Here is a 12673-nt window from a genome sequence, read left to right as displayed (position 1 = left end):
TTAACTTGATTCAGTTCTATAATCCGTGCTTTAATTAGATTTATCTCTCGCTAAATACCTTCACGGCTACCTTCCCTACCAGACTCTAAGCTCCCTGTGGGCAGGGAATATGTCACTTGCTTGTTTGAACTTCTCAGGTGTTTAGTTTGGTGCGTGGCATGGAACAGGATAGTACCGTGCAGTGAACACCCAGTGGGTGTGCAAAATCCCAGCTCTGCCACTTGTCAGCTGTGTGACTGTGGGCAAGTCACTTAACTTCTTTGTGCCTCAGTTACCTCATCTGTAAAATGGGGATTAAGACTGTGAGCCTCATGTGGGACAACCTGATTACCCTATATCTACCCCACTGCTTAGAACAGTGGTCTGCACATAGTAAGTGCTTAACAAATACCAACATTATTATTATTATTATTAATATATGCCACTATTACTAATGATGATAATCAAACGATAATAACTGTGGCACTGTGGTAAGCAGTGCTAGGCACTGGGGCAGACACAATACAATCAGCTCAGACACTGCCCCTACCAGAGGCCTACCAGGTGCTCAAAATGGCAGGGGCAGGGAGAACGGATATGAAATTCCCATTTTGCAGGTGAGGAAACTGAGGGCCAGAGAAGTTAAGTGACTTCCCGACTGATCTTCGTCCTGTGCTTTTTTTTAATGGTATTTTTTCGGTGCTTATTATGTGCCAGGCACGTACTCAGCACTAGGGTTGATACAAGTCAATCACGCCAGACACATTCCATGTCCCTCATGGGGTTCACAGTCTTAATCCCCATTATATTATTATTAAACATAATAATAATGTCTGTCTCCCCCGATTAGACTGTAACCCCGTCAATGGGCAGGGATTAATAATGTTGGTATTTGTTAAGCGCTTACTATGTGCCGAGCACTGTTCTAAGCGTTGGGGTAGACACAGGGGAATCAGGTTGTCCCACGCGGGGCTCACAGTCTTAATCTTCATTTTACAGATGAGGTAACTGAGGCACCGAGAAGTTAAGTGACTTGCCCAAAGTCACACAGCTGACAAGTGGCCGAGCCGGGATTCAAACCCATGACCTCTGACTCCAAAGCCCTTGCTCTTTCCACTGAGCCACGCTGCTTCTAAGTGCTTGGAATGTACAAATCGGTAACAGATAGAGACAGTCCCTGCCCTCTGACGGGCTCCGTCTAATCGGGGGAGACGGACAGACAAGAACAATGGCAATAAATAGGATCGAGGGGATGAACATCTCATTAAAACAATAGCAAATAAATAGAATCAGGGTGATGTACATCTCATTAACAAAATAAATAGGGTGATGAAGATATATACAGTTGAGCGGATGAGTACAGTGCCGAGGGGAGGGGAAGGGAGGGGGGAGGAGCAGAGGGAAAGCGGGGAGAAGAGGGCTTAGCTGAGGAGAGGTGAAGGGGGGGCAGAGGGAGCAGAGGGAAAAGGGGAGCTCAGTCTGGGAAGGCCTCTTGGAGGAGGTGAGCTTTAAGTAGGGTTTTGAAGAGGGGAAGAGAATGAGTTTGGCGGAGGTGAGGAGGGAGGGCGTTCCAGGTCCGCGGGAATCATACTTATCGAGAGCTTACTGTGGACAGGGCACTGTACTATGCGCTTGGGAAACTTCAATACAGCAATAGAGACGGTCCCTGCCCACAAGGAGCTCACAGTCTAGAGCCGGGAAGACAGACAGCAATACAAATAAACAGACGACAACATAAATCCATTAGGTCCCTAGTGGGCAGGGAACACGCCGAACAACTCTGTTATACTGTATTTTCATGTGCTTATTACAGTGTTCTGCACAAAGTAAGCACTCATTAAATACCACTGATCGACAGGCCACGTGCCCTGGCCTAAACAAATGCTACCGACACTAAAGCAGCGTGAGAAGCAGCGTGGCTCGGTGGAAAGAGCACGGGCTTTGGAGTCAGAGGTCATGGGTTCGAATCCCAGCTCGGCCACTTGTCAGCTGTGTGACTGTGGGCAAGTCACTTAACTTCTCTGCGCCTCAGTTCCCTCATCTGTAAAATGGGGATTAAGACCGTGAGCCCCACGTGGGACAACCTGATTCCCCTGTGTCTACCCCAGCGCTTAGAACAGTGCTCTGCACATAGTAAGTGCTTAACAAATACCAACATTATTATTATTATTATTAAATGCCATCATTCCTCAGTGAACTGGTTGAAGGGATTTTTGAAAATGCTTCTGGTTTGAACTTAAAATAGACCAGTGGAACCAGAACCTGGTCAAGAGGGCTATATGTTGGTATTTGTTATGTTGGTATTTGTTAAGCGCTTACTATGTGCCGAGCACTGTTCTAAGCGCTGGGGTAGACACAGGGGAATCAGGTTGTCCCACGTGGGGCTCACAGTCTTAATCCCCATTTTACAGATGAGGGAACTGAGGCACCGAGAAGTTAAGTGACTTGCCCAAAGTCACACAGCTGGCAAGTGGCAGAGCCGGGGTTTGAACCCATGACCTCTGACTCCAAAGCCCGTGCTCTTTCCAGTGAGCCACACTGCTTCTCAGCCACACTGCTGAGTATTTACCGATACTAAATGCCATCATTCCTAAGCGAACTGGTTGAAGGGATTTTTGAAAATGGTTCTGGTTTGAACTTAAAACAGACCAGTGGAACCAGAATCCGGTCACAGAGTGAGGGCTTCTTTCTGCTAAAAACCTTGAAACAAAGTTCTCCACCACAAATCATACTTTACATACAAATACTCATTTCCATGTAACTCTCTAAAGCAAAAAATCTTTATTCATAATAATAATAATCATATTTGTTAAGCGCTTACTATGTTCCAGGTACTGTACTAAGCATTACGGTGGATACAAGTAAATCGGGTTGGACCTACTCCCTGGCCCACATGGGGCTCACATTTAATAATAATGGTATCTGTTAAGTGCTTACTATGTGCAGAGCACTGTTCTAAGCAGAGGAGGTACCTGAGGCCCAGAGAACTGAAGTGACTTGCCCGAGGTCACACAATAGACAAATGGTGGAACTGGAATTAGAACCCGTGACCTTCTGACTCCCAGACCCATGCTCTATCCCCTTTGCCATGCTGCTTTATTCTACAGGACCAAGAGATATTCATCTTCCCTTCCATTAGAACTGGACAGAGTGCATTATTATTAATAATAATTATGGTATTTAAGTGCTTACTATGTGCCAAGCACTGGAGTAGATAACAATAATAATGATGGTATTTGTTAAGCGCTTACTATGTGCAAAGCTCTGTTCTAAGCGCTGGGGGGGGGGGATACAAGGTGATCAGGTTGTCCCACTTGGGGCTCACAGTCTTAATCTCCATTTTACAGACGAGGTAACTGAGGCACGGAGAAGTGAAATGACTTGCCCAAAGTCACACAGCTGATAAGCGGCGGAGTCGGAATGAAAATCCACGACCTCTGACTCCCAAGCCCGGGCTCTTTCCACTGAGCCACGCTGCTTCCCAGGTTGGAAACAGTCCTTGTCTCACATGGGGCTCACAGTCTCAATCTCCATTTTACAGATGAGGTAACTGAGGCACAGAGAAGTGAAGTGACTCGCCCAAGGTGACCCAGCAGACAAGTGGTGGAGCCTGAATTACAACCCGTGACCTTCTGACTTTTCTTCCTCCTCCCTTCATTTCCTACTATTTATTCTTTGGCTCTCCTTATTGTTACACTTTTTAAATGCCTCTCTGTAATAGGCCCTCTTCTCCTTGGGGGTGGCCAAAATTATGCAAAAGGAAAGCAATTATGTGAGTAATAATGATGGTATTTGTTAAGCGCTTACTATGTGCCAAGCACTGTTCTAAGCGCTGGGGGAGATACAAGGTTATCAGGTTGTCCCACGTGGGGCTCCCAGTCTTAATCCCCAATTCACAGCTGAGGGAACTGAGGCACAGAGAAGTCAAGTGATTTGCCCACAGTCACACAGCTGATCAGTGGCGGAGCCGGGATTAGAACCCACGACCTCTGACTCCCAAGCCCGGGCTATTGCCACTGTGCCACGCTGCTTCTCATGGCAGTTTCTGAAACTATAAAGATTCCACTGTCGGGCAACCAACACAACAATTGAGTATATTTTACAAAACCCTGCTGTCGGTCCCGTGGCTCTAGTAGGGATGAGCAGTGTCACAAGTAGTAAAGATTTCTCACCAAAGGCATCGAGGAGTAGACGGCAAGCTCGCTCATGGGAGGCAGGGAACGGGTCTTTCAACTCTGTTGCAGTGGACTCTCCCAAGCGCCTAGTATAGTGTTCTGCACACAGTCAGTGCTCAATAAATACGACTGATTGTAATTTATATCGTCTCCCCCTCTAGACTGTAAACTCACTGGGGGCAGGGAATCGCAGCCCTGCCAGGACGGTTGAGATCGTCGAGGCCGGCTGGTCCAAGGAACAGACCTCAACGGAGAAAGGAGGCTCACTGAACACGCCGTCTAAGGCCGGCGGTTAATCGGACCCTCGGGTGGACTCGAAGAGAAGCAGCGTGTCTCAGTGGATAATAATAATAATAATAGTGGATAATAATAATAATGTTGGTATTTGTTAAGCGCTTACTACGTGCCGAGCACTGTTCTAAGCGCTGGGGTAGACATAGGGGAATCGGGTCGTCTCACGTGGGGCTCACAGTCTTAATCCCCATTTTACAGATGAGGTAACTGAGGCACCGAGAAGTGAAGTGACTTGCCCAAAGTCACACGGCTGACAAGTGGCCGAGCCGGGATTCGACAGAGCAGGGGCCTGAGGGGGTCAGGAGGAAGCGGATTCTAATCCCTTCTCCTTCTCATATCTGCTGTGGGACCTTGGGCAAGTCACTTCATTTCTCCGTAGCTCAGTGACCTCGTCTGCAAAATGGGGAACTCAGAGCGCGAGCCCCACGTGGGACAGGGACTGATTACTTTGTATCTATCCCAATGTTTAGAACAGGGCTCGGCAGTAAGCGCTTAACAAGTACCATCACTCCTATTATCATCATCCCCTCCGGCTAGACAAGAGAACAATCCGTGGCTCAGTGGAAAGAGCCTGGGCTTCGGAGTCAGAGGTCACGGGTTCGACTCCCGGCTCTGCCACTTGCCAGCTGTGGACAAGTCACTTCATTTCTCTGGGCCTCAGTTACCTCAACTGTAAAATGGGGATTAACTGTGAGCCTCACATGGGACAACTTGATTAGCCTGTAACTACCCCAGCGCTTAGAACAGTGCTCTGCACATAGTAAGCGCTTAACAAATACCAACATTATTATGTCACGGGTTCCCGCCTGAGCCGAACTAAGGAGCCGGAAATCCTGCTTCCGCTCCCCGTTTCCCCATCGCTTCAGAACCGCCCAGCAAGTACGGGGTCCCCCGAAGCGAGGATCCGAGGGGAGACAGAGAGGATGGGGGGGAGCCTCTCGGACGGATCGGTCCTTTAACGGAACCAAACTCCCTTTTATTTACGTTTGCCCGACAGCCACGGGGCACACACTGGCTCTCGCCAAGTCTCCGTCAAGACGGACCTGGCCCCAAAAGCGCACGAGACAGAGTCAGAGATCCAGTAGGTAACCTGGCACCCCCTCACCTTCTGTAGGACATCCAGAGCCGTAAGCACCGCTTCCTGCAGACTGGTCAGGACCGCTTCCGTGTAGGACGGCAGGATGAAAGGGGAGGCGTCGGAACTGATGGGGACCGAGATGGCGCCGTGTAATATGACCCCCAACTTCTGCAGGTCGTCCATGCTGAAGCCCAGCTTTATGTGTTGGTACAGAGCTGGAAATATCTGAATTAAAGCCGTGAGGAACGGCTGGCTGGGAATGAAAGTTAACTTATCGCACGTGACGGGCGGCTTGGTACTTTCGGATCCGATCCGGCACCAGGCGTTCCAGGCAGCCCACCAGAGGTTCAGATCTTCGATCTCGTCGGTCACCGGGGGTTGCTCGGACCCGTTATATCTCCCGAGTCTGTCGCCGACGGAATCCGTTCGGGTGTATGGCCTGCTCGGGGCCCCGGGGGCGGGCAGGGGCCCGACGAGGACCGGGGCGGCCACCGGCCCGGGGCCCGTGACCGCCGTGGGGGGCGTGTCCGGCTTCTCCGGGTCCCTGACCGGGGACACGATCTGTAAGATTTCCTGGAAGCTTTTCAGAGCCGCCAGGGACACCTCGTTGTTCTTGCTCAGGGCGGCCGACTGGATGTGATCGAGGAGGACGTCCCAGGCTTTCGGGAAATCACCTACGTGGGAGAAGGAGGAACAGGCTTTCAGCTCCGAGGGGGGTCTCTGTGTCATGGGGGAGGGGGAGCCCCCCCCACGACGGACACGTTCGTAGTTTGTAATATGAGCGTGAAAGCGAATTTACCCACAGGGTGACATCAGAGAAACGGGCCTGCTTTCAAGGGACAGAACGGTAAAACAAAAAAAAAGATCACCAATGCCTGGACATGGCTAATTGCTCCCCCACGTCTGGCGGGGGCTCTCGGGGAGCTCTGCGGCCTCAGTCAACTGGATCGCCACCCCGAAACACCCACCAGTGGGAATTGCAGCCCTGTTCCTTGTAGGAACAGGAGGCCGGGGAAGGAGAAGGGCAGTCCAATTACCATCGGATTGCTGGGAGAACTGGGAGAGTTGAGGCCAACCACGACTACGCCCAGGGTGGCGAGAATAAATACACACCAAAGACGTGGGTGGTCACGAAAACACAACTTGGGCAGCTTCATATAGTTGAAGAGTCAAGATCTGGTTCCCACAACGGGCAGCACAATAATATAAATTGCTCTCCGGATTTAATATTAGACACGGGAACCAATGTAAGCTCAATATGGGCAGGGAATGTGCCTGTTAATAATAATAACAATAATGATAATAATGATGATGATGGCATTTGTTAAGCTCTTACTATGTGCCAAGCACTGTTCTAAGCACTGGGGTAGACAGAAGGTAATCAGGGCATCCCACGTGGGACTCACAGGCTTCATCTCCATTTTACAATCGAGGGTACCGAGGCCCAGAGAAGATAAGTGACTTGCCCAAAGTCACACGGCTGACAAGTGGCGGAGCCGGGATTAGAACCCATGACCTCTGACTTCCAAGCCCGGGCTCCTTCCGCTAAGCCACGCTGCTTCCAATATTCTTATATTGTTCTGTCTCAAACACTTAGTACAGTGCTCTGCACACGGAAAACACTCAATAAATAGGATTAACTAACAGGGCCGGTGTCCACACTTTCTGCTCATGCTTGAAAATCTGAACCTTAATCTGTGAGTAGCAAACGGCCACAGGAGATGCAGAAAGACCCCGGGAGACTCCTCGCCACAGTTACGGCCCTGAAACGGAATCCGTGGCTGAGAATCTCAGAAGTGAATCAGCTTATGATGAGCAAATACACCAAGCCCCCGGAAAATCTTCACACCGTCACTTCGAGCGCGCCCGGGGGGGCCGGGTACCGATGATGAGCCCCAGGGTTGATTGGGAACAGGGGAAGCTGACATCTTATTTCTGGTTTATATTTTTGAAAGGCTCTACCCAGAGGCTGCAATAAGTATCTGCGGGTGTTGAAGATTCTCGCCACTCCGGCTAGCGTGAGTACCCAGGTCTCCGCCCACTGTTTCTCGGCCGTATCCCGGGAGTGGTGGATGAGGATATTGCCACCTCCCGACTCGATCTTCTCTTTGTCGGCTGTGGTGGAAGACTCTCGAACTCGGTCGAGTAGATGAAAGAGAACCTACAACGGCCGGGAAGAAGACACACACGGAATCCGAAATTAAAGACTGTCGTGGATATCTGACGTCACCACGGAAATGCCCCAAGAGGAGAAGGAGCCGTTGCTCTCCTTTCAGGGTCTCGACGATATCATTTTTTTTTACGGTATTTCTTAAGCGCTTACTATGTGCCAGATACCGTTCTAAGCACTGGGTCGATATTGTATTCACACATAGTAAGCACTTATCAAACATCATAATTATTATAATTATTCTTACAAGATAATCAGGTTGGACACAGTTCATTTGCCACATGGGACTCACGGTATTGCTCCCATTTTACAGAGGAGGTAAATGAGGCACAAGGAAGTGAAGTGATTTGCCTGCGGTCACAAAGTAGACAGCTGGCGGATCCCGGATTAGAATCCGGATCCTTCTGACTCCCAGGTCTGTAATTTTTCTGATCTCCCAGATTCATGAATTTCATCCATCCGGATAAAGTGAACTAAAGAGACATCTAGAAGGAGCAATGACTTCTTCCGGGCAATAACTGTTTTCCCTCGGTAACTCTCTCGGGCTTTCCGGGGGATGGGGTGGCGGGGGGCGAAAAAACGAAATCAAAGCCAGTGAGTTAGGACTGTTTTGGGGGTACTGCATATATTATCCTAGTGCCAATTTCAGTTTCACACTTTATGATCGGGGAGAGGAAAGTTTGAAAATTAAGATTTCTACGATACGATAGAAGCAGCGTGGCTCAGTGGAAAGAGCCTGGACTTGGGAGCCAGAGGTCATGGGTTCGAATCCCGGCCCTGCCACTCGTCAGCTGTGTGACCACGGGCAAGTCACTAACTTCTCTGTGCCTCAGTTACCGCATCTGTAAAATGGGGATTAACTGTGAGCCTCACGTGGGACAACCTGATTAACCTGTATTTACCCCAGCGCTTAGAACAGTGCTCTACAAATACCAACATTATTATTATTACTAAAACGCACGTGCTAAAAAACACACATCTCCAGTCGACGGGAACTACAGGTCCAAACCAGCGTGAATTAGTGGGAAGAACCCGGGCCTGGGAGTCAAAGGTCTTGGGTTCTAATCCCGGCTGAGCCACTTATCAGCTGTGTGACTCTGGGCAAGTCACTTCACTTCTCTGGGCCTCTGTTCCCTCATCTGGAAAATGGGGATTAAGACTGGGAGCCTCACGTGGGACAACCTGATTACCTTGTACCTACCCCGGCGCTTAGAACTAGTGCTTGGCACATAGTAAGTGCTTAACAAATACATTATTATTATTACCTTCCAAATGACAGTGTGCCACGTTGAATGTTGCAGTAGAGTCCCATGGGCGCCGATGGTAGAAAACAGAGTCTGTCCCGCGCTCTTTCTGACTGCAGGCCGTGGGTCCACACAGAGTTCGCCCAGTTTGGCGTAGAGACATAACCACAGGCAGTCAAACGGTGGGGCTGGGTGGAAGGGGCGGTTTAACACGATCCCCTTCTCCTCCGCCTGCTTTTGCTGGGCTGCCTCTTCCTTGTTCAGCTCTTTTTCAATAGTCTCACCTCTTTGGAAGAAATAATCAGAAATGTTCCACTAGGAGATTAAACAGAAGAAAAAAATTCACTTTGCTTTTTATAAAACTTAATTTACCAACAAAATAAACTAAATCTGAAGCACGTACCCAGACCGTGCCTTTCGATACCGAGTTTCTTTGGCAGTAAATTATTTCTGAAATCTTTATCATTCCCCTAAAAGGATACAGGAGACGGCCCCGAAGACAGTGGCGCCGGTTAATTATTTTCCGATGACAGACGTACGCTGAGAAAACCATTTCATTAGACTGCCGCAATGTATCTCTGATTTCAACAGATATTTGCAAAAGGATGTCTTCATGCTAATATTGTGATTTTCAGAGGATAATTTCACCAGAGGAAAACCGCACGACTTTATTAAAGCATATACTGTCGCTTGTTTCTTAACCGAAAGCGAGTATTTGAATTAGAGAGAGTATTAAAAATTACAGATAGAAAAAAAACTCAGTTTGGCCACATTTCGAGGACAAATTATCCCAATTTTCTTGAAAAAAATTACACATAGACTCCACAACCAGGGCTAAATCCAATTACTGTGCCTAAGGACAAGCAACAAGGTACTTCTGCAGATTAAAACTTTGAAGCCAATTCTTCCAAATCACACCGCTGAATGGTAGAAACGCTTCGTCTGGGGCTATATACAAGGTAAGCGTTCGACAAACACTAATGACGGACTGACTGCCGGAATCGCAAACTATTCGAACAAGCCTCAAATTCAAAGCTACGCTAGCTTGGTGGCTCCGCTGACTTGGGACTATCTCCGTGTGTTACCGGCTTTTCAGACAATGACTTCCAAGTTAAGAGAGTACAATCGAGGGCACCCGCTCCTCACCAATAAGCCTATGGAGGTCAGGCTGATATTAAGCTCCTGATTATGAAGGCCGAAGCTCCCGGCAACGTCCACCACGATCTGCAGGCAAGTGCAAGGGACCGTTGGGAGAAAGTCCGTCACGACCAACTGAAGACACTGGAAAGCGGGTCGAATTAAGGATTCGCTGGAGATAGGAAAGAGAAACTTTTTAGAAGCAGATATTCTTTTTCACGTGGCTACGGGCTTCTCCGATAATTGCACCAACTGCAGTGTAATCTTTTCAAGGGATGGGATAGAAGCATGATGAGCTGAAGGGAACTAGGGTATAGTCTCTACTAAGAGAGTTTGAAATTCCTGCAAGGCAAAATGCGATTTAATTGTATGTTGCCAAAGATGCTTCCAAAATGTCAAAAAGGAATGCTATTAAACTGGGCCGCTACTATCAGTAGCCAGACGGGTAGACAAGGCTGTTGGGAAATTATGAAATAATAACAACAGCATTTGTTAAGCTCTTACTATGTGCCAGGCACTGTTCTGATGCTAGGGTAGGTACAAGATAATCGGGTTGGACACGGTATTTATTTAATGAGCTGTACATCCCCTTGATTCTATTTATTGGTATTGTTTTTGTCTGTCTCCCCCGATGAATAATAATAATGTTGGTATTTGTTAAGCGCTTGTTACGTGCAGAGCACTGCTCTAAGCGCTGGGGGATACAAGGTGATCAGGATGTCCCACGTGGGGCTCCCAGTCTTCATCCCCATTTTACAGATGAGGTAACTGAGGCCCAGAGAAGTTAAGTGACTTGCCCACAGTCACACAGCTGACAAGTGGCAGTGCTGGGATTCGAACCCATGACCTCTGACTCCCAAGCCCGGGCTCTTTCCACTGAGCCACGCTGTTACAGATCAGACTGTAAGCCCGTCAATGGGCCGGGACTGTCTCTATCTGTTGCCGATTTGTACATTCCAAGTGCTTAGTACAGTGCTCTGCACATTGTAAGCGCTCAAAAAATACTATCGAATGAATGAACAGTCCCTGTCCCCCACAGGGCCACAGTCTTGATCTCCATTTTACTGATGAGGGAACTGAGGCACCGAGAAGCGAAGGGACTTGCCCTAGGTCCCACAGCGGACCAGTGGGGGACCTGGGATTAGAACCCATGATCTTCTGACTCCCAGGCCCGTGCTTTATCCGCTAGGCCATGCTGCCTCTGGTCTAATACACACGAGTATACTCCTTCCTGCCATTCACGTGCCTTTTGTTACATGCCTTTCTAAGCCACAAGGGCAGAATTAGGGAACGTTCTCCCAATAACAGTATCTCCCTAGATAGGCCAGATGCCATGATATAACCGATGGCATGCAAATGTGTATGTATGTCTGTTGCCAGACACGGTAGTTTGACCTCGGCGTTTCCTAGCATGGCTTTTGCAGAAATAGGACTCCCACTGGAGAGAACTGAGCATAGGTGATATGCTCCCTGCCCGTGGGGAGTTTACAGTCTAATGGGGAAGACACACACGCATAAATCGACGGCTATATAACTGTCATGATGGCAAGCTTGCAAGTGGGGATAAACGAAAATATACGTTGTTAAATAGTGGTTGAGGGATCGGAAAGGTGGGGAGGATGGTAGAGGTGGTGGTGAAAAACAGCGTAGCCCAGTGGAAGGAGCATGGGCCTGGGACTCGGAAAATCCCAGCTCCATCACTCGTCCACTCTGTGACTTTGGGAGAGTCGCTTCACTTCTCTGTATCTCAGTTACCTCATCTGTAAAATGGGGACTAAGACTGCGAGCCCCGTGTTCAAAATCTTTCTGAAGGCACAACTCCTTCAAGAGGCCTTCCCAGACTAGGCTCCCCCATTCCTCTTCTCCCACTCCCTTCTGTGTCGCCCTGACTCGCTCCCTTTGCTCTTCCCTCTCTCCCAGCCCCGTGGCACTTAGGAACAAATCTGTAATTCATTTATTTGCATTGATGCCTGTCTCCCCACTCTAGACTGTAAGTTCGCTGTGGGCAGGGAATGTCCCCGCTTACTGTTCTAACTTTCCCAAGCACTTAGTACAGTGCTCTGCACACAATACGCGCTCAATAAATATGACTGAATGAATGTGGGTCACAGACTGTGTCCGACTTGATTACTTTGTATCTACCCCAGTACAGTGCTTGGCACGTAGCACTTAATAAATACCCTAAAAAAATTCATTACATAAGAAAGGGTACAAGTTTTCTCCCCAGTGCCAGTTCCCAAAATGGTTGTCCTCCCTCTCTCTCAGGGTCAAGAAAATTCTGCTGCCACAAAACTAAAGCTTGGCCTCATGAGAAGGGAGGGGTAGGACAGGGTGGAGGGTGGCCCCGTAATGTACATTAGATTGTCGGAGTCATTCTACAAGTTAATCACTTTCTAATGCCGGAAGTATATATATATTTTGATAATAATAATAATAATAATAATGTTGGTATTTGTTTAGCGCTTACTATGTGCGGAGCACTGTTCGAAGCGCTGATGTAGATACAGGGTAATCAGACTGTCCCACGTGAGGCTCACAGTCTTAATCCCCATTTTACAGACGAGGTAACTGAGGCACAGAGAAGTTACATGACGTG

General features: G+C 48.5%; 1 protein-coding gene across 5 annotated transcripts in view; it reads right to left on the bottom strand.

Annotated features, from left to right (window-relative positions):
• The window catches only part of MON2 (MON2 homolog, regulator of endosome-to-Golgi trafficking), a 157532-nt gene that overhangs the window by 52590 nt on the left and 92269 nt on the right, over window positions 1–12673 (bottom strand). For all 5 annotated transcript variants that reach the window (XM_029053129.1, XM_029053141.1, XM_029053136.1 and 2 more), the window contains 4 exons: window positions 10087–10249; window positions 8962–9255; window positions 7489–7687; window positions 5554–6200 (listed from right to left, as the gene is read on the bottom strand). In XM_029053129.1, coding sequence (XP_028908962.1) covers window positions 5554–6200; window positions 7489–7687; window positions 8962–9255; window positions 10087–10249 — 1303 coding nt within the window. The remainder of the gene's footprint in view (window positions 1–5553; window positions 6201–7488; window positions 7688–8961; window positions 9256–10086; window positions 10250–12673) is intronic.

This window comes from Ornithorhynchus anatinus, chromosome 2 (genome assembly GCF_004115215.2).
Source record: "Ornithorhynchus anatinus isolate Pmale09 chromosome 2, mOrnAna1.pri.v4, whole genome shotgun sequence".
NCBI classification, from domain to species: domain Eukaryota; kingdom Metazoa; phylum Chordata; class Mammalia; order Monotremata; family Ornithorhynchidae; genus Ornithorhynchus; species Ornithorhynchus anatinus.
The sequence above is the reverse complement of the archived record's forward strand: the minus strand, read 5'-3'. Positions and strand labels throughout refer to the sequence as shown.